The sequence below is a fragment of the Ascaphus truei genome, chromosome 17 (genome assembly GCF_040206685.1).
Source record: "Ascaphus truei isolate aAscTru1 chromosome 17, aAscTru1.hap1, whole genome shotgun sequence".
NCBI lineage: Eukaryota > Metazoa > Chordata > Amphibia > Anura > Ascaphidae > Ascaphus > Ascaphus truei.
Window position 1 is genome coordinate 43457113 of NC_134499.1, and position 24907 is coordinate 43482019.

General features: G+C 44.8%; 1 protein-coding gene across 1 annotated transcript in view; it reads right to left on the minus strand.

The window, feature by feature from the left end:
• Positions 1 to 24907, minus strand: part of ACAD9 (acyl-CoA dehydrogenase family member 9) — a 59439-nt gene that overhangs the window by 19211 nt on the left and 15321 nt on the right. The window contains exons 4-7 of the mRNA XM_075574979.1: positions 21088 to 21194; positions 19690 to 19790; positions 13100 to 13178; positions 10959 to 11133 (exon numbers count right to left, since the gene is read on the minus strand). Of these exons, the coding sequence (XP_075431094.1) occupies positions 10959 to 11133; positions 13100 to 13178; positions 19690 to 19790; positions 21088 to 21194 (462 nt within the window). The remainder of the gene's footprint in view (positions 1 to 10958; positions 11134 to 13099; positions 13179 to 19689; positions 19791 to 21087; positions 21195 to 24907) is intronic.

Here is a 24907-nt window from a genome sequence, read left to right on the forward strand (position 1 = left end):
GAAAGCCTTATATTCGATATGCTTAAAACACAAGATAGGCGTTTGTGAGTGGGAATTTTTATTTTATTGGAAAATTTTAATAAAACGATACTATGCCATGGCACTCTCTATTTTTCCTTTAAATAAGGCAGTGATTCTCAACCAGGGTTCGCGGAGCGGTCCCAGGGGTTCCGTCTAGCCACCCGCACGCACTGTATGGCCCGTGGCGGCTTTCCATGGCTCTCCCCCTCCCCCCAGTGGTCGGTCACAGGACTGCGGGAGCGCGCTCTAGTAGTGCGGCACTTCCGGTGCCTGCTGCTAGCTAGAACGAGCGTGCAGTCCTGCCTGCTCTAGCCCGCCGCGACATACTGCCCTCTGAGGTAGGCATAAGGATAGGGGGGGGGGGAGATGTGAGATGCAGGGGTGGGGGATGTGATGTGAGATGCAGGAGGGTGGGTATAGGAGGATGATGATGAGGGGTGCTGGGGGAGATATAAGGATGATGATGATGGTGATGATGATGAGGGGTGCTGGGGGAGATATGAGGATGATGGTGATGATGAGTGGTGCTGGGGGAGATATGAGGATGATGATGGCGGCGGGGGTCTTTTTAAAATGTATTGGGACGGCAGGGGTCTTTTTAATATGTATTGGCGGGGTATTTTTATTATGTATTGCGGGGTGGGGTGATATGTATTTAGGGGGGTGTTTTTTTTGGTATGTATTTTGTGAGAAGGATTGAGTGAGAGTGGGGTAATTGACGGAAGGTAGGGATGAGTGAGAGAGGGGGGAGGGAGAGAGTGAAGAAAAGAGGGAGTAAGAGTGAGACGCAGGGGAGAATACATGTGAGGTGGGAGGGGAGAGAAATACATGGGTAGAGGGTGGGAAATAGAGGGAGCTCGTGAGGTGTGAAATGAACCGGAGGCTGCGTCCCCCGTGCCGCGCTCATGCTTCAGAGCGGTGATGTCACCAACTCTACAAGCATGAGCATTCGGGTGTCCGGCAACTTTTTCTGTCAGCGCAAGTGGGGGCGGGGCCAAAACACTGACTGGCGCTGATTGGCTGAGGTGGTCATGTGACCCCTCAGAGTGCCTTAAAATCAATTTAATTTGTCAAGTGCCCAGCACCGTGACATGTACAGACAAATTAAAATTGATTGTGCTGACCGCGCAAAGCGCGGTCAGCGGTAGCGTGGACGCAGCCTAATAGGTGTCAGTCAGATAGGGGTTCCCAGAGATTTTTCTAAACACTTCAAGGGTTCCTCCAAACAAAAAAAAAGGTTGGGAATCACTGAAATAAGGTATAACAAGGAAGCCAGATTTAAAACCAATAGGATGTCTCCTAATTGGAACTGTCTCAATCAAAATGCACATGTAAGTGCTAACCTCATATCTATCTTCCAATGATGACTGTTTATTGAATAGTGTTACAGCACAGTTTTTTGTGTCTCTCTTTTTTTCTATCCAAATACCACGCTCAGTCCACGCACCCGAGGAAGTCTACCCTTTCCCTGCGCCTTTCATTGAAAACAAAAAAGTACGCTCTTTGGGGAAGCAATTAGAGATGTGCAAAATGTGGCAAACTAAATTCTGTGGGAACAGTGGCAAAATCCTCAGTAATGTCATCTTTTGCTAAACGCAGCATTTTAGAGAACACGCACGAAAACCGCTGAAACAAATGTGAATACATCTGCATATCTCTAACAGCGATTAATTGGGTCTCCATTATCTACATTTGTAGAATCTTATGTGCACTGCGAGTACGATCTAAAAATATGTATATTATTTGTAATATGCAGTACAGTTATTGCACCTCCCAACATTATTCCATGTACTGTAGCTTGTGATTCTTTTCAGGGGACCAACAGGGCTTCATATATGAAATTCATACGTAGACATTTTGAAGCCTCAAAAGGTTTCCTCCTTCAAGGTGTACGAAGACCAATACGGCTACTAGAATCTACCAACTGCAAACATGCAGTGATTCAAACAACGCCCCAGAGTCATCACACTGCCATCCAGCATTAACCGAAAATGGTAAAGTTCCATTGCATTGTGAATTGCACCCATAATTTGCATAAACTCTTAAAGAAATAATATATTTCCTTATTATTAAAGTTTGCACTTACTGCTTTATATTGTAGAATATTTTAATATTCCATGTTTAAGATGGAAAACAAAAAGTATTGGCGGTGTTGAGATTTACACTTAAAAAAAAGCTGTGTGTGCTGTGCACGCGCATAGTAAGTGAAACTTCTTTGACTTTTGTCACAGAAATTGTATTTGTGTTGGTGTTGGTGATGTTTTAATTAAAAATCAAAATACAATCTCAATGACAAAACGCAAATAAATTTGACTTAGAATGCGCGTGCTCGGCACACATCCCCTGTATTAGCTATTTGCACTAAGTGTGAATTCCGCGTGTGACAGTGTGCGTGTGACTGAGAGTGTGCGTGTGACTGAGAGTGTGCGTGGGACTGAGAGTGTGCGTGTGACTGAGTGTGTGCGTGTGACTGAGTGTGTGCGTGTGACTGAGCGTGCGTGTGACTGAGCGTGCGTGTGACTGAGCGTGCGTGTGACTGAGCGTGCGTGTGACTGAGCGTGCGTGTGACTGAGCGTGCGTGTGACTGAGCGTGCGTGTGACTGAGCGTGTGCGTGTGACTGAGCGTGTGCGTTTGACTGTGCGTGTGACTATGCGTGTGACTGCGTGTGCGTCTGACTGTGAGTGTGACTGAGTGTGCGTCTGACTGAGTGTGACTGAGTGTAAGTGTGACTGAGTGTGCGTGTGAGTGTGACTGAGTGTGTGTGACTGAGTGTGCGTGTGACTGTGTGTGGGGGTCTGGGGGGGTCAGTGTGTGGGGGTCTGGGGGGGTCAGTCAGAGTGTGTGGGGCTCTGGGGGGGTCAGTGTGTGTGGGGGTCTGGGGGGGTCAGGCAGTGTGAATTCCGCGTGTGACAGTGTGCGTGTGACTGAGAGTGTGCGTGTGACTGAGAGTGTGCGTGAGAGTGTGCGTGTGACTGATAGTGTGCGTGTGACTGATAGTGTGCTTGTGACTGAGAGTGTGCTTGTGACTGAGAGTGTGCGTGTGACTGAGAGTGTGCGTGTGACTGAGAGTGTGCGTGTGACTGAGAGTGTGCGTGTGACTGAGAGTGTGCGTGTGACTGAGAGTGTGCGCGTGACTGAGAGTGTGCGCGTGACTGAGAGTGTGCGCGTGACTGAGAGTGTGCGCGTGACTGAGAGTGTGCGCGTGACTGAGAGTGTGCGCGTGACTGAGAGTGTGCGCGTGACTGAGAGTGTGCGCGTGACTGAGTGTGCGCGTGACTGAGTGTGCGCGTGACTGAGTGTGCGTGTGACTGAGTGTGCGTGTGACTGAGCGTGTGCGTGTGACTGAGCGTGTGCGTGTGACTGCGTGTGCGTCTGACTGTGAGTGTGACTGCGTGTGCGTCTGACTGTGAGTGTGACTGCGTGTGCGTGTGACTGAGTGTGACTGAGTGTGCGTGTGACTGAGTGTGACTGAGTGTACGTGTGACTGTGAGTGTGCGTGTGAGTGTGACTGAGTGTGTGTGACTGAGTGTGCGTGTGACTGTGAGTGTGTGTGGGGGTCTGGGGGGTCAGTGTGTGAGGGTCTGGGGGGGGTCAGTCAGTGTGTGTGGGGCTCTGGGGGGGTCAGTGTGTGTGGGGGTCTGGGGGGGTCAGGCAGTGTGTGTAGGGGTCTGGGGGGGTCAGGCAGTGTGTGTGGGGGTCTGGGGGGGTCAGGCAGTGTGTGTGGGGGTCTGTCAGTGTGTGTGGGGGTCTGGGGGGTTCAGTCAGTGTGTGTGGGGGTCTGGGGGGTTCAGTCAGTGTGTGTGGGGGTCTGGGGGGTTCAGTCAGTGTGTGTGGGGGTCTGGGGTGGTCAGTCAGTGTGTGTGGGGGTCTGGGGGGGTCAGTCAGTGTGTTTGGGGGTCTGGGGGGGTCAGTCAGTGTGTGTGGGGGTCTGGGGGGGTCAGTCAGAGTGTGTGGGGCTCTGGGGGGGTCAGTGTGTGTGGGGGTCTGGGGGGGTCAGGCAGTGTGAATTCCGCGTGTGACAGTGTGCGTGTGACTGAGAGTGTGCGTGTGACAGAGTGTGCGTGAGAGTGTGCGTGTGACTGATAGTGTGCGTGTGACTGAGAGTGTGCGTGTGACTGAGAGTGTGCGTGTGACTGAGAGTGTGCGCGTGACTGAGAGTGTGCGCGTGACTGAGAGTGTGCGCGTGACTGAGAGTGTGCGCGTGACTGAGAGTGTGCGCGTGACTGAGAGTGTGCGCGTGACTGAGAGTGTGCGCGTGACTGAGAGTGTGCGCGTGACTGAGAGTGTGCGCGTGACTGAGAGTGTGCGCGTGACTGAGTGTGCGCGTGACTGAGCGTGTGCGTGTGACTGAGCGTGCGTCTGACTGTGAGTGTGACTGCGTGTGCGTCTGACTGTGAGTGTGACTGCGTGTGCGTGTGACTGAGTGTGACTGAGTGTACGTGTGACTGTGAGTGTGCGTGTGAGTGTGACTGAGTGTGCGTGTGACTGTGAGTGTGTGTGGGGGTCTGGGGGGGGGTCAGGCAGTGTGTGTAGGGGTCTGGGGGGGTCAGGCAGTGTGTGTGGGGGTCTGGGGGGGTCAGGCAGTGTGTGTGGGGGTCTGTCAGTGTGTGTGGGGGTCTGGGGGGTTCAGTCAGTGTGTGTGGGGGTCTGGGGGGTTCAGTCAGTGTGTGTGGGGGTCTGGGGGGTTCAGTCAGTGTGTGTGGGGGTCTGGGGGGTTCAGTCAGTGTGTGTGGGGGTCTGGGGTGGTCAGTCAGTGTGTGTGGGGGTCTGGGGGGTCAGTCAGTGTGTTTGGGGGTCTGGGGGGGTCAGTCAGTGTGTGTGGGGGTCTGGGGGGGTCAGTCAGTGTGTGTGGGGGTCTGGGGGGGTCAGTCAGTGTGTGTGGGTCTCTGGGGGGTCAGTCAGTGTGTGTGGGGGTCTGGGGTGGTCAGTCAGTATGTGTGGGGGTCTGGGGGGGTCAGTCAGTGTGTGTGGGGGTCTGGGGGGGTCAGTCAGTGTGTGTGGGGTCTGGGGGGGGTCTGTCAGTGTGTGTGGGGGTCCGGGGGGGTCCATCAGTGTGTGGGGGGTCCGGGAGGGGGTCCGCGCGGGTTGCGCCCGGGTTTTTTTACCACCGCTTCCTGGGGGGCCCGCAAACGCCCGCGTCACTGGAGGGCTGAATGGCGCCGCTGCCAGCCGCTTCTGCGCATGCGCGGCATGGCAGCGGTAGTGGAAGTTAGGCGGGTCCATGTGTGGGCTGGGAGGGAGGTCCCATTCGGGTAAGGAAAGGGTGGGTGGGGGGCTGTCCCGGTCGGGCGGTCTCTGCTGTCCCGGGCAGCAGACGGGGACACATGTTAACAGCCGTGGCAGCGGGCGGGGAACGGCGCCGCTGCCAACCGCTTCTGCGCATGCGTGGCTTTCCTCCAGTCCCCATCATTACTGAGCATGCGCGGCTTGGCAGCGGATGTGCGGGGGGAATGGCGGCGTTAGGAGCGGCGCCGGCGGCTATCGCCGCCGCCGCCGCATCTGATTTGTGGAGCGGGTGTGATGTCAGTGTTGGGGTCGGGCTGAGCCAGAACACAGCCCGGCCTCAACTGCCAGCACTGACGTCACATCCGTTTCATTTCTGTCTCCACAATTCTTTTTTGCCCCATCACGAATGAGGCGCCACTAAGGAAGTTTCACTTCAATAACTAGTATATAGAACACTGTTTTAATTTAAAAAAATAAACAGACCACAAAAAATGCTATGTCTACTAGTCAGGGAAAAGTTTACAAAAAACGACATTATATAGTCAAATAGTGTTACTTTTAAAATCAATATGGACACCTGGAAAGGTCATTACCAAACTCTGCAGACTGTGGAGCTGAGCAAATTCAATGAATCACAGATGACAAGGTGACAAATGGATTTAATTAAAAACCCAAAACTTATTGCTGAACAGGTTAAACGTTTAGAAGCAAGGAAATAAGAAATCTCTATCCCGAATTACCGGCACACCATACCGGGGCCTGTATCTCCTGCACGTTTAAATATCGCATCACGTGGGCCGTGACGCAGGAGAATTAAACTTGCAGGAGATACGGGCACCCCGTATGTATGTCTTTATTTATATAGCGCCATTAATGTACGTAGCGCTTCACAGCAGTAATACACTAGTATTAAAAGTAAACGTAACATTATAGAAGGAGTCCATAGTCCGAAGAGCTTACAATCTAATTGGTGGGGAGAACGTACAGAGACAGTAGGAGGGCAGTCAGGTAAGTGCATCTGCAGGGGGCCAAGCTTTATGTATCGTGTATAGTATTAGCCACGGTGCTACTCATATGCTTCTTTAAGCAAGTGTGTCTTAAGGTGGATAGAAAGGGTGCTAGTCGGGTATTGAGGGGAAGGGCATTCCAGAGGTGCGGGGCAGTCAGTGAGAAAGGTTTAAGGCGGGAGAGGGCTTTAGATACAAAGGGGGTAGAGAGAAGACATCCTTGAGATCCCAAGAGTCGGGATTGTGCATAGCAAGAAATTAGGGCTGAGATGTAAGGAGGGGCAGAAGAGTGTAAAGCTTTAAAAGTGAGGAGAATGGATTGTGAGATGCGGGATTTGATAGGAAGCCAGGAGAGGAATTTCAGCAGGGGAGACGCAGAGACAGATCTAGGAAAGAGTAGAGTGATTCTGGCAGCAGTGTTTAGGATAGGTTGTAGGGGAGACAGGTGAGAGGCCGGAAGGCCGGACAGAAGGTGGTTGCAGTAATCGAGACGGGAGAGAAAGAGGACCTGAGTCAAAGTTTTAGCAGTCGAGTAACAGAGGAAAGGGCGTATCTTTGTTATATTGTGGAGGAAAAAGCGACAGGTTTTAGATATGTTTTGAATGTGAGAGGCGAATGTGAGAGAGGAGTTGAGTGTGACTCCTAGGCAGCGTGCTTGGGCTACTGGGTGAATGATGGTACTTCCAACAGTAATGTGGAAGGAGGTAGTAGGGCCACGTTTGGTAGGAAGTATAAGGAGCTCTGTTTTAGCCATGTTGAGTTTAAGTCGGCGGAGGGCCATACAGGATGATATCCCAGAGAGACATTCAGAAACGTTGGTCTATACAGCAGGTGTAAGGTCAGGGGTTGAAAGGTAAATTTGTGTATCGTCAGCATAGAGGTGATATTTAAAACCAAGAGATGTGATTAGGTCACCTAGAGAAAGTGTGTACAAAGAAAAGAGAAGAGGTCCCAGGACAGAGCCCTGGGGTAACCCCACAGAGAGATCAATAGAGGAGGAGGAGGTGTTAGCAGAAGAGACACTGAAAGTACGATGGGAGAGGTAAAAGGAGATCCAGGATAGAGCTTTGTTCCAAATACCAAGAGTATGGAGAATGTGAAGGAGAAGAGGGTGGTCCACAGAGTCAAATGCTGAAGAGAGGTCAAGTAATATGAGCAGAGTGTAATGACCTCTGTCTTTGGCAACATGGATGTCATTAGTTATTTTAGTGAGGGCTGTTTCAGTGGAGTGAGCAGTGCGGAAACCAGATTGAATAGAGTCTAGGAGAGAATAGGTGATGAGAAAATGTAGCAATCGAGAGAATACAAGATGTTCATGGAGTTTGGAGAAAAAAGGCAGGAGGGAGACAGGTCGATACTTAGAAAGACAGGTAGGGTCAAGCTTGCTGTTTTTGAGTAATGGTTTAACTGTTGCATGTTTGAAGGAGGAGGGAAAGGTACCAGAGTAGAGGGAAGAGTTAAAAATCTGTGTGTGCGTAAGTGTTATAGTAGGAGCAAGAGGTTTTAGGAGATGGGAGGGAATGGGATCAAGAGGGCAAGTGGTAGAGGGAGAAGAGGAGATCAGCAGTCATATCTGGGCCGGTACCTGCAGGCAGCCCCAGACCTGAAATAAATGCGGTTCAGCTCCGGAGACCCCTTTCTTTAATATTATGTAAATAAAATAAAAGCTGCGCAGAGAGGGGGCCGGCTTCGGTCTGCTCACTGCGCAGCTCTTCCAGACTGGCACAGCCCGGTAGGATTAACACAGTAAGAGCCCCAGTCAGAAACAGGGACCCCCGCTGTGTTAATCCTGATGGGCAATATGTCTGGGCCTGGGGACTCCGTGGTCTGGCCATCGACAGGCAGCCTTTCATCTGCAGTTTCCTTGCGGAAACCCCTAAATACATCTGACTGCATCTGACCAATTTTGAGCAACACTCCGCAGAAAAGACATTGTGTAACTAGAGAGAGTGCAGAGAAGAGCCACCAAATTAATAAAGGGGCTGGGTAATCTGAATTATGAGAAGAGGCTAGCTAAATTAGATGCATTTACATTAGAAAAGAGGCGTCTAAGAGGGGATATGAGAACTATTTACAAATATATTAGCAACAGAGGAAAGGGTTTTTTTTTTTACAGTAAGGGCCGTTACAATGTGGAATTCATTATCCATGGAGACTGTGATGGCAGATACAATAGATTTGTTCAAAAAAAGAAGATTGGACATCTTTGAAGAAAGGAAAGGTATACAGGAATATATCAAATAAGTAAACGTAGGAAGGATATTGACCCAGGGAGATCACTCCCATGAGAAAGCTCCTTCTGGAGTGAAACATTCGTTGGGGCCGACTACAGGAGTAATAGTGGTAACAAGGCGATGTTTGGAAGCACTTGTGCTGCCTGGAGACTGATCAAATAGAGATCTGTTTTTGCTCAGGTCACAAATCGATATCTGCCAACCATAACTGTATCCATGTCTTAACTATATAGTTAGTCCTCATTACTATAGGCACTTACCTTACTTTGCTAGAGTAATAGTGGAAATAAGGTATTGGTTGGAAGCACGTGTGCTGCATGCAGACTGATCTAACAGAGATTCGTTTTTGTACACAGCACCATCAACATCTGCAAATTCAGAGTTTATCTCTTAGCTACTATGGCAGAGTAATTACTATAGGTATCTACCCTTACTTGCCAGCGTATATTACTTCTCTATGGTATATATTTTAATAGAGAACTCTCCTGGTTATCTAGCTATGTTAGTCTTGCAGGCACCTGTGTGAGATACAGGGCAAATACAAGCTTATACTGGGCAAGCCCCATTTCTATAGATAGATGTCTGGAAATCTATCTATATATTATAGGCACAATTAGAGTGACAGGCATTGCATAGAGACACATCCTAATAGTAATCTACTACACAAGAGTTCAAATTGGCTTGTATTTTAGCCAGCCCTGCTGTTTAGGAATAGCTTATCAACCAGTCTGTATGATGGCCATTGTCCATAAATTCATTATTATATACATATTACTACAATTACTGGATCCCAAATATCCACCTCCCCCCATATGTTTTTAGTCATTTTTTGATACATTCATTTTATTTATATCAAAATAAACGTTAGGTTTTACGTTTCTTCACTAGTTACATCCACAAAAGGATATGTCTATAGATCACCTGTATCAACCAGTTTAATTTGTGTGCACACAATAAGGGGTCTTTGGGGGGATTCTCCTTCCAGGTTTTGCAGTATATTCGAGATATACACCTTTGTGAAATTAGACCTTGAGCGGTTATCTTTCTACAAACTGTTTTGAAATACTTCATAAAGAAGCAAAGCTTTCAGATGGTAAAAGATGGTAGAATATGCTTTGTGGGCAGTGATGGAAGTTCCAGATGTATGGAGAAGCAAGTGAGAAAAGTTTAAGATGGATGAGAACAGGAGACACTGAAATTGTATAGAGGAGATGACATTGAATGAAGCACAAGGGCCAAGTAGAGGCATACCAAAATCTTAGCACCAAGAAACATGGAAAAGCTTAAAAGGAAAAACTAAATGGGAATCCAATAAAAAAAAAAAGTCAGGAAGGGACAAGCAAAGACAGATCCTGAAGTCTTGCAGTAGAGTTTCAATATAATTGTGGGGTAGAGCGTTGGAAGACAGAAAGACCAGCTAGTAGGTTGCAAGGGTCAAGGTTCCAGAGGAAGAGGGGGTGGATTAAGCGTCAACTGTAAAGCACAGACAAAAGGACGGATTCTAGCAAAGCTGGTGAAGAGCAAGCAACATTTAGCACAAACATGGATGGAAAAGCAGAAGGCTAAATAATTAAAAAGGGTGCAATATATCCAGTTTTCAGTGGAACTTCTAGTTGCAGCAGGAGAATTTTATGGTAAAGCCATCTAGGACAATGCTGCAGAGGGAAAACGTAACCACTTTAGTGCCATGACATACAGTGTACGTCCAAATAAGTGCCACCCCAGGGACCCTTATGACATATACTGTATATCATTGCCTCTTGCTTTTTTAAAATGTATTTTTATTTTAAAGGGGCTGAACGCGATAAATTGCGTACTACACTGAAGGTGCGGCCCAGCCCCTTCCTGACACACCCCGGCCCAACGGCCAGCACAGAAGCCACATCACGTGATCGATGGAAGACTGGTGACGTCATGTGGAAATGTCGAGGGGTCCGTGGCAGTGGGCGTGGCATGACTCTCCGGCACTGAAAGGGTTAATACGCAAGACTAGCCTGCGTTTGTAGGTTCAGTTCTTCACCTGTAGGTTTGTTACAGTTTGTGATAACTGTTTAACAAACACAGCATTTCCCAGATGTGGTAAAGCTATTTTTGAGACCCGAGATTTTCAGATTTATAGTAATACATTTTCAGTTACAATTTGTAGGAAAGGACCCGCAAAGGCCTTATACAAAGTGCATTTCCATTAATTGAAAGCTATTTTAGTATGAAAAACTAATGATTATTAATATAGAACTTCTTTATCATTTAAAACTTGAAAATTTTTAATTGGCTATAACTGAGCAATGCATAAAATATACAGTATTATCTGTTCTAAGTTCAATTGCGCTTAACATAATTCTTTAATAAATTGCGCCAGTAAAAAAATCATAGGGCACATAAGGCGAGTTATTAAAATATCAGAGGCTAAGAAACACAAAGATCGCACAGAAATCACACCGACAGGAAGACATTTGAAATGTTTCTTACTGTTAGAGCCCCGAATTCCTAACTTATCTTCTGGCTTTCCATTTGTAACTCCGCCAAATGCTCTTTCGACAATGAAGGCTGTTATTTTATCCTTTGTTACGCCATCTTTATCAACAACCTCCGTCCTTGCAAACACAGTAAATATTTCAGCCATTCCGCCATTTGATATCCAGATCTAAATAGAAGACACCATTGAAAACAATTATGTAAATGGCCAGAATTAACCAGAGGCAAACACAGATGGGTGTAAGGGATGGAACAATATGCTTTGTGGGTAGTGATGGGAGTCCCAGGTGTATGGAGAAGCAAGTGAGAAAAGTTTAAGATGGGTAAGAACAGGAGACACTGGAATTGTAGAGGTGCGATTCATCTGCACCCTGACACCCTGTGAGCAGGTGGACCGCGGCCCATGTGCATCCTGATCACAGCCAAGTACAGAGAGGCGGGAATTTCCCACCAGGATTAAGACAGCGCGGGTCCCTGCTTCTACATGCCAACTGATTGACTGTGCTGTCAATGTAAACAAAGCTACACACAAAGTTCTATACGCAGAACGTGTCCTTAGTACAGGAACCTTCACAATCCCATTTTTATGAAAGCATTTCCTACATGTGACGTAGGTCGTTAGCCAGACCCCTTACTGCCACTTCAGACATGTCAAACTGAAATGAAGCATGGAGATGTAGGACTGGTACACACTGGGCATCGGGTACCTTCTCCTTAACACGTGCTATTAATACCCCCTCCCTAAATCCTAATGTGGTACACTTGGGAAAAGATGGAGCAATGTACCTATATCTGTTGACAGTAGATTAAAACGCACCACTTTTGTTCCAAAACAGCCATGATATACAGTTGGCTGTGAAGCCACCTTCCCCGTGCTGGAGAAGATTTTAGTCCCGTTTTTAAGATGAACTCTTCTCCAGCACTATGAATTGGCTTCACAGCACGCTGAATGGGGGCTGTGGATCCCAAAGTGTCCGCGAACTTTACAAATACTAACAATGTGTTTGTGGTCAAAACAATCATGTTAAGTGGGGTGTCCTAAAACTAGGCTTGCACATTCCACATTTTACTTGTCCACTGGTGAATTGTGATCTTGCAATAATTATTTACCTCCCTCTCATGACCGGCACATGTGAACACGTGACTTGTATATGTGACCAGGCTTAATACACACAGCAATCTAGCTGGCCACTTTTCACCCCCTCAGGGTCCCTCAAATGAGAAATATCTCCTTTCAAACCACTGCCACCACCAAGTATACACAAAGTCTTAACACTCGGGGGTCCGCTGTCCCGTTTACCAAGAAAATATTTAATTAAAGAGGCAATCCAAGGATCATAAAAATACAATTAAAAACGCAACATTATGTATTGTTACAGTTTGTTTACAATATTCCCAGCAGTTTGAGCTGCAAATTATCACTAACCCAGTGCTAAAACTTGCTATAGAAAATGGTTGTAATCCTAGTCAGATCCGCGATATTTTATATTTCGTAATCTTACACACACATGGACTGTCTGCCTGGCCACACCCTCTGGCGTTGTCCAAAACACAAAGGAATTCCTTTTCAGTTATATTAAAAGGGTTATTGCTTATTTCTACTGCCAGAAGTAGTTGTGACTTCGGGGTTCAATCACCCCACTTTCCAAATCAGGTTTGGCACCAGATAATCTCACTCCTGGACAAACACAGAAAGCCAGGCCTTATGACACTCTCTATTATCCATTTACGCAGCTGTAATTAAACCTTTTAACGCATGGTTAAGAGCTATGTCTCAAAAGAAATAAGAAACAAAGGTTGCAGATATGACTTCCACTCTTCCATGACAAGAAACACTATCTGAACTGAAAAACCTGTAAGCTATTGCCATAGTTCTAGAAGGTTTAAATGTACATTCTATATGAAGCCTACCAATAAACCCTGAAAAAAATGGAGGAGAAAGTAATAAGATGGCACTATTATTACAGAATAATACACAGAAAGTAGCTGCACAGGACAAGGAATGCATGGATTTATACTCTTATGCCCCTTTCTATTTGTTGTAATGTACTACAGACTAATGTAGCAGATATTCAGCCTTAAAGATGGCCGCATGAATGTCACACATCTGATTTTAGACTTCTATGGGAAAGTACCTTGGAGCCATTCAGCAGATAGTGCTTCCCATCAGCACTGGCAGTTGCCCTGGTTTGGATAGATGCAGCATCACTTCCACTGCGAGGAGAAAGTTCAATGTTTACAGGAAAGACACATCACGCGAATACTAGTAATGGTGGGGACTCCCGATTCCGGCAGTGCTGCCACGGCTGCACAGCAACGTCAGGTATACAGTAATAAGAGCGCTGGCAGCTCACGTGAACTGTTTAATTACTTAAATAAATGTAATAAAGAGGAACGTGTGCGCCGCTCTTCAGGAAAAAAGGTCTAAGTGAGCGACCGAAAGCTTGACTCTATTACATTTATTTCAGTAATTTAAAAGTCCATGTGAGCTGCCACCGCCTTTTCTTCCATAACTAGAAAGAATACATTAGGAACTAGCGACAGATCATTCACCTTCTTATATGTACAGTATAATGCAATGCTAGTCTTTATTTATATAGCGCCATTAATGTACATAGCGCTTCACAGTAGTGATACACGTGACAATTTAAATAACAAATAATACAAATAACAGATCATGGGAATAAGTGCTTCAGACATAAGAGGAAGTGGAGTCCCTGCTCCGAGGAGCTTACAATCTAATTGGTAGGTAGGGAGAACGTACAGAGACAGTAGCAGGGAGTTCTAGTAAGTGCGTTTGCAGGGGACCAAGCTTTATGTATCATGTGTCCAGGATTATCCACAGTGCTATTCATATGCTTCTTTAAGCAAATGTGTCTTAAGGTGGGTCTTAAAGGTGGATAGAGAGGGTGCTAGTCGGGTATTGAGGGGAAGGGCATTCCAGAGGTGCGGGGCAGTCAGCGAGAAAGGTTTAAGGCGGGAGAGGGCTTTAGATACAAAGGGGGTAGAAAGAAGACATCCTTGAGAAGACCGCAAGAGTCGGGATGGTGCATAGCGAGAAATTAGGGCTGAGATGTAAGGAGGAGCAGAAGAGTGCAAAGCTTTAAAAGTGAGGAGAATTGAGTGCAAGATGCGGGATTTGATAGGAAACCAGGGGAGTGATTTGAGCAGGGGAGATGCCGAGACAAATTTAGGAAAGAGTAAAGTGACTCTGGCAGCAGGGTTTAGGATAGATTGTAGGGGAGACACGTGAGAGGCGGGAAGGTCAGAAAGCAGGAAGTTACAGTAATCAAGACGGGAGAGAATGAGGGCCTGAGCCAGAGTTTTAGCAGTCGAACAACAGAGGAAGGGGCGTATCTTTGTAATATTGCGGAGGAAAAGGCGACAGGTTTTAGAAACGTTTTGAATGTGAGAGGAGAATGTAAGAGAGGAGTCGACCCCCTAGGCAGCGTGCTTAGGCTACTGGGTGAATGATACTACTTCCAACAGTAATGTGTAAGGAGGTAGTAGAGCCAGGTTTGGGAGGAAGTATGAGGAGCTCTGTTTTTGCCATGTTACGTTTAAGTCAGCAGAGGGCCATCCATCGCAGAGAGACGTTCAGAAACTTTGGTCTGTATAACAGGTGTAAGGTCCGGGGTTGAGAAGTAAATGTGTGTCGTCAGCATAGAGGTGATATTTAAACCCAAGAGATGTGATTAGGTCACCTAGAGAAAGTGTGTACAGAGAAAACAGGAGTGGTCAGAGGACAGAGCCCTGGGGTACCCCCACAGAGAGATCAATAGAGGAGGAGGAGATGTTAGCAGAAGAGACACAAAGTACGATGGGAGAGGTAAGAGGAGATCCAGGATAGAGCTTTGTTACGAATACCAAGAGTATGAAGAATGTGAAGGAGAAGAGGGTGGTCCACGGTGTCAAATGCTGCAGAGTAGTCAAGTAATATGAGCAGAGTGTAATGACCTCTGTCTTTGGCAACATTGAGGTCATTAGTTATTTTAGTGAGGGCTGTTTCAGTGGAGTGAGCAGTGCGGAAACCAGATTGAATAGAGTCTAGGAGAGAATAGGTGATGAGAAAATGAAGCAAATCGAGAGAATACAAGATGTTCATGGAGTTTGGAGAAAAAAGGCAGGAGGGAGACAGGTCGATACTTAGAAAGACAGGTAGGGTCAAGCTTGCTGTTTTTGAGTAATGGTTTAACTGTTGCATGTTTGAAGGAGGAGGGAAAGGTACCAGAGTAGAGGGAACAGTTACAAATCTGTGTGAGCGTCGGGATTATAGTAAGAGCAAGAGGTATTAGAAGATGCGAAGGAATGGGGCCAAGAGGGTAAGTGGTAGAGGAAGATGGAAGATGGAGAAGAAGAGGCAGCTGAGGGTGGTTTGAGTAGAGTCAAAGACAGAGAAGAGTCTGCGTGGATTACACTTGTGCATGTTGATTAGTGAAGAAATGGTTTGTTTAGCCTGAGAGAGGTCAGAGATGAAACAGAATAGCATAAATTTGTAGTGAAGGAAGTCTGCGAGATTTCCTCCAGAGGAACGAGTGGAGGAACGCAGCATGCGCGTGTGGGAATTTAGCTAGGGTCTGGGGTTAGAAGTGCGAGGACGGCAGAGAGAAAGCGGGGCATGTAGATCAAGAGAGGAGGATAAGGCAGAGCTGTAGTTCCTGACCAGGTTGTCAGGGTCTGGAGCCGAACAGAGAGGAGAGGGAGGAGCGTAAAGTGGTTTCTGCAGATTCGAGGGGGAGATGGAGATGGAGAAGGGGAGAAGTCAGAGAGAGGAAGGGGGGAAATGAAGACAGAGAGAGAAGTTTTTAGTGAAAACCAGGTCTAGGTAGTGGCCATCCTTGTGGGTGCTGGTTGCAGTCCACTGTTGAAGGCCAAAAGAAGAGGTTAGAGAGAGAAAGCGGAAAGCCGAAGGGAAATGTGGCAGTTGAAGTCCCCAAGGAGAAGAACAGGGGAGTCTGAGGAGAGAAAGAGAGCCAGGATTCAAAGTGAGAAAGGCAGAAGGGGGATGAGTAGAGGTAGGTGGGCTATAGATGACTGCCACATGGACAGGGATAGGAGAGAAGATCTGGACAGTGAGTCTCAAAGGAGGAAAAAGCAAGAGAGGGAAGAATAGGAAGGGTTCGGTAACGACAGATAGAGGAGAACAGGGGCCCCACGCCTCAACCCCTGCCATCAGGGTGCGGAGTGTGGGAGAAAGAAATGCCACTATAAGAGAGGGCAGCGTCTTATGAGCAGAGTCAGAATGAGTGAGCCAGGTCTCAGTTATAGCAAATAGGAGCAGAGAGTGAAAGAGAAAGAAGTCATGCACAGAGAGGAACTTGTTAGAAAAGGAGCGAGCATGCCAAAGGGCACAGGAGAAAGAGAGAGAGATGGGAGGGTGGCAGGGATGGGTATGAGGCTTGAGGAGTTGACACCAGAAGGAGTACTACTTTAAACCTGGCTACTTCAAACATGGCTGCAAACAGCAAGGCTGCTGTGATTTGAGTTTTATACTTCTAAAATGTCACCTGACTGAATTAATTTCAGCCCAACCAACTTAATTACCACATGTGAGGGACATTAAAACAGATTGTTTTTCTAAGCAGGGTGTTGTCCTGCCTAAGTGTCAAAGCTGAATTTAATTAAGCCTGTATCCATTTATAACCCTTAAATATGAGGTGACTAGTAAGGGTCTGCCATACACAAAACAATACCACACTGGTAGAAAGAACAGCGCAACCCCCGGGTTCTGCCCTTTTATACAATACTGAAACGGTAGAGTGACATGAAGGCAACCATTCTTCCTTTAACGGCAGTAGGTACATACGAAAAATGAAACCAACCTTAAAGTAACTATCTTACTTATTTTTATCTTTTGCATAATTGATGTTTGCATCCAGTGTGCCCAACAAGAAGCGATACACAACCACCTTCAATGCATTCGAACTGCTGCTAAACTACTTTACCTCACTTACCATTCCACACCTTCAAATCCCTAACACTGGTTTCCCATATCCTCTAGAATAAAACTCAAAATCCCAACTCCGAATTCAAAGCATTCAATGATGCTACACCTCCATCCCTCCCCCCAAAGCCCCCTCTGCTCTGCCCATAAATCTGCCTCCTATCCTCCCTCATGATCACCTCACACACCTGAGACTTTTCCCATGCTGCACCCTCTCTGTAGAACTCTCTACCACACATCAGACACTCCAAAGCTCATTGAAAACGCACCTTTTTAAGGAAGCCAATCTAGCAAACCCCCAACACACATATCCCCTAACCCAGTTGGTACCAGCTCCATCCTGGGGCATACTCCGTCCCACAATGAGCAGACACGTTACCTGTTGTCCTTACTCCCTCTAGATTGTAAATCTCATGAGCAGGGTCCTCATTACCTTTTGTATCTGTGCGCTTGTATTATTTGGTATGTAATTCTGTTTTATGTCATTTATATAATGCTGTTTCATAAATAGAAGAGAAATGTAATTATGCAGAGTTCGACGTTTCGTTCTGCTTGGGAAGATCTTGATAAAGATTTGCAAGCGGAACGAAAAGTTGATCTGTGCATAATTACATTTCCTATTTTTGTGAAACAAATCACTTGAGTGCCACGTCTTCTATTCATGGATTATCGGCAGTCTGTGTTATTACTTGGACCCGCTGTTGCTGAGCACCTGTGACCGTTTGTTCTAAGTACCGTGAGTACCATTCTTTGGACTATAATGCTGTTCCACTATTGTACCGAGCTGCAGAATATGTTAGCGCTTTGAAAATAAGTATTATGAGTATGATTAATGATGGCACAATAATTATAATGCACACATAGGAACAGAGCCAAGTCAAGCCTTGAAGGTAAAAAGGGATTAGTTGCGACCGCAAACCCCAGGGAAAAAAAAAAAAAAAAAAAAGGAGTAACTCGCCAGGTAATGAAAAAATGAAAAACAATTTATTACATGAAAAAACACACTAAACACAGACAAAAAATCTCCTCTGATGCGTTACGCACCAAAAAGGCGCTTTCTCATGGAGTATCAGTACTTATTTGTAAATAAGTATCATCATGGCACAATTAGCTTGCACACAAAGGAAGAGCCTTACCTCCAAAATACATTTGTTAAATATTGTAAGCATGCTCCAAACCATTTTACCAGAGATGTAAAAAGTGACGTGTTGTTAGGTGCCCACTTATCAGTTTGTTTTATATCAGTTTGACCTTTGTGTGTTTACAAATCCATCCAGCCATCCACTCTTGGAAATACAAGGCTAAATATAGCACTTTACAACATCCATTTTTTATATTGGTAAAGGTTGTAAGCATGTTACTGATCTGTCCCCGATCAGCACAGGCCATTTCAGTGTTAAGAAGCAGAGTGCAAGCATGTTTTTCACCAACTCACGGAGAGTCTCCAGCCTCTGATACGAGTTATTGCATCGTAATACCATGCTAATGGCCATGGATTTAAATGGCAGCTAATGAGGGATAACAGTGCAATTGCCCATGTGAGAGGTTGAAGAACCTCCCCCAAAGTTCATTAAATGATTCAAATTGTATTAACTTTTAAAAAGCTGCAGAACTCCCTTAGTGGGAAATACACTCAAATTAAAAAAAGATATACGTTATCAACATTTAGTACTAACTAAACTTTTGTACAAAAATGAATGAAAAATGAAAACATTGAAAGCCGCAATTCTACTGTAGTTCATTTTACAAAACGGTCTTTAGAATTTATCCCAGATGACCACAAGTTTGTAGTTGTTGCAGAACTCTGCCTCAGATCGGTACAGTAGGTTTTCCTTACAAAAGAAGCATACATGGTACATTCAATGGTATTTGTGCTGTTCAGATTGAGTCTTTGAAAATGAAGATTGAAAAAAAAAAAAATAATAATAAATAAATAGATAGTTACAGATGTCGCCCACCCACCTTTCCCAGAGCAGCAGTTCCAAGTTTGCAAATGTTTTCTTATTTTTAATTTTCCTTTTTTTATCCGCATTATTTACGCAAGATTGGGAATAGTAGTAGGTAGTGCACCACATACCATCATCTATATACCTTCAGTAAATGCAATAAACATTACGGATCTACTAACCAAGTTTGGGCTTTGAAAGATAAATCATAATAATTAAGTCACCTTGATATATAAAAAGGTAAGGCAAGGTTTCTCCATCCTAGTAAATGGAAATCATCTCTAGTTCCAACATGAAACATACATTATTTGAAATTCCAGCCTTGTACTCACAAAACACAAGTTTGTGTGAGATGCAAAGGATAACGAATGTACTGTCAGTTAATAGGGTTCTCTGCTACTTAACCTATTTTTAAAAGTTGACGTAACTGACAATTTCAGCTGCTTTTAACTTTTGACTCAGAAATTAAACTTCAGTTTTGATGGGTGCGAGAATTCCATTTTCTTAATGTTCATTAGAAGGAATCTTCATGGGTAGATTTAAGACAAACACTTGTCACCATTTACATTTTGGGTTTAAGCTTGAACAGAAAACAAAATGCTTAGAATTATGTAATTTACTTTTTACTAGCTTTCTTCACATAGGTTTTCCTAAAAATTACAAAAGTAAAGGCATTTTCAATGTTTGTAAAAGCATAACACATTCTATGTAAAATCTTAATCAAAACATAGAAAGTATGGATATTTTAATCAAATTATTTTAAAAATCATTCAGCCCAATAGAGGAAAAATAATGTTTCTTTTACATTCCGGCAGCATTAAAGATTATACTTCACCTTCCAGGCTCCGTAAGACAAAATGCTGCCACATGTTCACCAGATGCCAGTTTAGGCAGATATTTAGCTTTTTGTTCATCGTTGCCTGCAATCAAAATTCCCTAAACACAAAACAATTACATTTAAGTATGTCTACAAATCTTTGAAATTAACATGTAGTATTTCAATATGTCATAATAAAATTAAGTACCCATTTTATTAGAAAACAATCTAGAGCTTACCCAAGTTTTAAAAATAGCCTGGCCATTGGAAATATTTAAGATAATACGAAAACAAAAATCAGCTACATGATAAATGCTGTGCACGGAGGATACATATTTCTGAGAAGATGAAACATGGCTTCTCTATAGTTGTTACATATACACTATATTATTTTAGCATAACCGTGCAATTAAAAGAAAGCTAAAATACCAATAACCGTAATACATTATAATCTCTCTAGAGATCATGCAGAGCCCCTCCATCTGGGTCACGCCAAACGCGGACGTCTGAAAGGGTTTTCCAAGAGCTGCTCCACTCTACACAGAAACAGCGTGCTAAAGATGAACATCGAAGATTGCTCCAAAGACAGCCCCACACTCTGCAATTTTTATTGCCCCGGACTAAAGAACTTGCATAGCACAGCGGAATTCATTCAGAACCAGCCGGCATATGGATTGTCCCAAAGAGAGTGCCAGCCATTCGCTGATGTTACAATTGGAAACCCACCAACCTTCTCACCCCTGCACCCTATGTTTGCACTTACCCTTCCTATATATCGAAGCTCCTTGGGACAGGTCCCTGCACCCCTACTGCACTGTAACAGTTTGTTATTGTATTGTTTTTTGTCCTCCGACACTAATGTGCTACGGAATATATTGGTGCGTTAAAAAAAATATTGAACAAATCTGCTTGTCTGCGTTTGTTGGGGTAAATGTTACAAAATTACTAGGCATTTCTCATCCCAATTTAAATTTGCCTTTGTGGACATTAAATTGTTTATTTTCTTATGTTGGGAGATGCATACAATCTTTAAATATGTTACAAAATTAAGGTATTATATGCTCTGGGATACATTCACTGTATTATCTGACAAGGATTACTGTACAATCAATACCTTGAAGTGATAGATTTGACTGTATTAAGTAATAAATGTATAGTTTAACCCTTAGAGTGCCAGAAGGCTTCAGGGCCAGAGAGCCACGATCATGTTAACGGAAAAAAAGTGATCGCGCCATCACTGAAGGAGTCATCCCCCTTCCGTCCGCCATCAGTGCAGACCACGCCCTACTCTCCGCAATCTCCCCTTAGAAAACAAGCTTTGGGGGAGCTGGGGTGTAGCTAGTACATCATAGGACACCCAGAGTGCTGACATGTAAAGGGTTACAGTGTGTAATTATACCACAGTGTCACTTGTACCTTAAGTCCTATCGCTTGATGAGCTGCCAAGGTAACTGCAATTGACCCGTCGAGAGAGGTAATTTCTCCCAAGCGTGCGTACATTGTGTTTGATAATCCAAGTCCTCCTGTTGGGAGGAAAGGTTTTACACATACAATTTACATCAGTTCTTCTTAGAAGTACATTAACGCACAAATTTCAGGGTTTTGTATGCTATTTTCACAAAGCATCAACTGTGTGCTCAGTACGTCACACACGCTGATCCCACACCAAAACTGCGCATGGATAACAAGGACCAGAGAGAAATTTGTCAAGAGGAACGCATAATGGTAAAGAGCTCAGATAAAGCAGCAGCAGCAGCCAGTGCTGATCGCCTTTTCTTTGTAATTTGTTTTTTTATTACTTTAACAATAAACCATAACAGGAACTCTTCTTGCCCTTTTCATTAATCTTTTCACCCAGAAAAGCGGAGATACAAGCGTTTGAAATAAAACGTGTCCGGGATGATAAAATGGAGCTCTACCCAAACCCCGGTAAGTCTAAAGGTTACCATGGTAACCCCAGACACTAGAGATTACGAAAATCAGTGTTTTTAACACAAATATTTCTTTAAAGTCATGGGAGGCAGAATACTAACATTATAGGAGTGAAACTCATCTAGGCTTCTGGAGAGGAATGTAAGCCCTCACGAGCAGGGTCCTCATGGCCTTTTTGTATCTACAAACTCTTCCCTCACCCCCCTCCTCACACTCAATCCCCCACTAGCCACACAACCCCCCCCTCCTCACACAACCCCCCTCCACACACAATTCTACCCCACCACTCACACCCCACAATATACACCCCCAATCCACCCAGTTCCGTGCGCAGAAGCGGAAGTTGGGCACGACTTTCAGCCCCGACTGGCGGGGAAGGCCTGCTGCATCAGCAACCGAGGCCTAGCAGCCGGAACAGAAGTTGGGCCGTACCCAAATTTCCAGGGCCAGCCAGCCGGTCCCCCCTGTAGCAGACGGGCCCGGAACAGTTGTCCCAGCTCTCCCCCCTGCATGTTAGGCCTTATTTGTGCTTGTATGCAACTTGCAAATCTCTACACCTCCATTGTACCACATTCCGGAATATGTTGGCGCTTTACAAATAAACGATAATTGCTGCCTTATAGGAATTGACTATAATCTAAACCTGCTGAAATATCATAGCACTGGTGCAACAAAAACACTGCTATGAAAAGGGATAATGTGGCAACTCTGCTACAATATTTAAGTGTCCTTAAAAAGATAGTCAGAACATTGCATTGTCTAAGCTTTTAGCGGTTATTTTAACATTCACACAAATAAAATCTGGCACATTTTTCAGACAATATTTCACTATTAAGGAGTTTGCATCTCCAATACTGGTTACTGCCATTATATACTTCTGGTTACTGCCATTATATACTTCTGGTTACTGCCATGACATACTTCTGGTTACTGCCATTATATACTTCTGGTTACTGCCATTACATACTTCTGGTTACTGCCATTACATACTTCTGGTTACTGCCATTATATACTTCTGGTTACTGCCATTACATACTTCTGGTTACTGCCATTATATACTTCTGGTTACTGCCATTATATACTTCTGCCATTTTGTTGCTGCAGCTGTAAACATGCCCAATAATTCCATGGATGCAACTCGCTAGCTTTAACCAATAGCACTCAGTTCATAAACAATATTACTACATATATTTTTTTACATTCAATTTTGTATTTATTTGTGGAATGTATTAATTAGCCAATATTAATCTAACCGTTCGTGGACACTGGTAAACATTGCTGCAATTTCCCTCAAAATGTAAGAGGTGTTAAGCAGAACAGGTGCCTGTGCATTCATTAATTACAGTCCATGTCATTTTGCTTCCAACTATATAAATTGATGAAGCGGTGTGTATTGCTGCTCTAAAAGCTTATGTTAAACAATGTATAATTTGTTTTGTTGTTTTGCTCATTAGAAACTATAAAATAAGCATTTAATCCAACAGGCATGCTCCTTAATAACTAATAATAATCTGCCATTCGTACAGCTCACTCAGACGGTGCTTACTAAAGTAGCCAATGATGTACATAAAGCAAATTCCTAAGGTCACATTTCCATACTAATCCTACTCTATCTCTCTGCTGCTTTTGATACTGTCGATCAATCTCCTTGTGGATATTCTAAACTCCCTTAGTATCCGTAACAAAGCCCTATCCTCGTTCTCATCTTACCTCTCCCATCGCACATTTTCTGTCTCTGTTGCCAACGTCTTCATCTTCTGTCGATTTGTCAGTTGGAACACCTACGGGCTCTGTTCTGTGACCTGTCCTTTTCTCTTACTACACACTATCACCTGTTGACCGCATCAACTCTTTTGGTCATAGGTATCATCTCTGTGCAGATATATCTATCGCCCCCTACCCTCACTCCTGCAAATCAAGTCCCAAGTCTGGAATTGCCTCCTGGCTAACAGTCTGCCTTTTTAAACGTAATATAAATGGAGCTTCTCATATTTCCCCCTATTATCCCCTGTCTATCACAGTACATGGCACCACCATCTATCCTATCGCCAAAGCACGTTGCCAAGGAGTAACATTTCACTAATCCGTTTCCATCTCCATTTACAGCATTGCCAAGATCTACCCTGTCCTCTGTCAATCTACTGCTAAAACTCATGCGTGCATGCCCTTATCCTCTCCCGTCTGGATTATTGCAACATACTGCTAACAGGTCTCAACTTTCTCCCTTGCAATCAATCCAAAATTCGGCTGCTAGAATAATTTCACTTTCTCCCAAAACAGCCTCTGCTCATCTCCTCCTCCTAAAATTTGATGGGAAGCCAAATCACCTTCCAAGTTCTCCTCCTTACCTTTAACGCTCTCCACTCATCAGCTCCTCCCTAAATATATCAGCTTTGATCTCTCATTATGTCTCTGCTCGTCTCCTGCGCTCCACCCATAACCGTCTCCTTTTTACCCCTTTCACCCCTACAACTTTCTCTCGCCTTAACCCTTTTCCCTCACTGCACCTTACCTGTGGAACTCCCTCACACTCCGTATACGCGAAGCACCTTCTCTCCCCACCTTCAAGACAAACCTGAAAACCCACCTCGTAAATGAAGCCTCCCAATAGCCTGGACTCAGCCTTCACCTTGAGAAAGGCAGTATTTGACTGCCGAAACGTTGGACTTTATGGCATATTAAACCTCCTTTTGAGTAAGACCGTGTGCCTGCTTCTTCTTCTTTGTACTGGAACATTTGGGACTACAGGAGCTCCCCAGCACCAGCGCACCGGCAGCTAAGTACCCCACCTCTATTACCCTTGATATTGAGTGCGTGTCTCATCCTCTGTCTCAGTGCTATTGTCCCACAGTCACTCCTGCTAAGCACTGCCATCTGCTACTGCACTTATTCCCTCACCCACTGTCTCTAAGTTTCCCAACATGCCACTTAGATTGTAAGCTCTCCGGGGCAGGGATTTCCTTTCCTATTGTCTGACTTTGTTGTGCTTATTGTATTACAATTCTCTGTACTGTATGGTCTTTGTGAAGCGCCAAGTACACTGTGGGCGCTATATAAAGATATACATACATAGTAAAAACCGATCCATACTTAAGAATTTTGACAGTAAAAAAAATCCAATCGTTATTCCTTTATTACATGCAAAGCACAGATTACTCTGTCAGAAAGAGCACTTATGGCGTGAAACATGTAGGAAAGTTCATCTACAAAATAACTGATTTTTTTTTTAATCCAAGTTTCCGTGTGTTTCCCTGCTGGTACGCCAGTCACTTTCTCACATTGAGAACTTTTTGAGGGGGGGGAT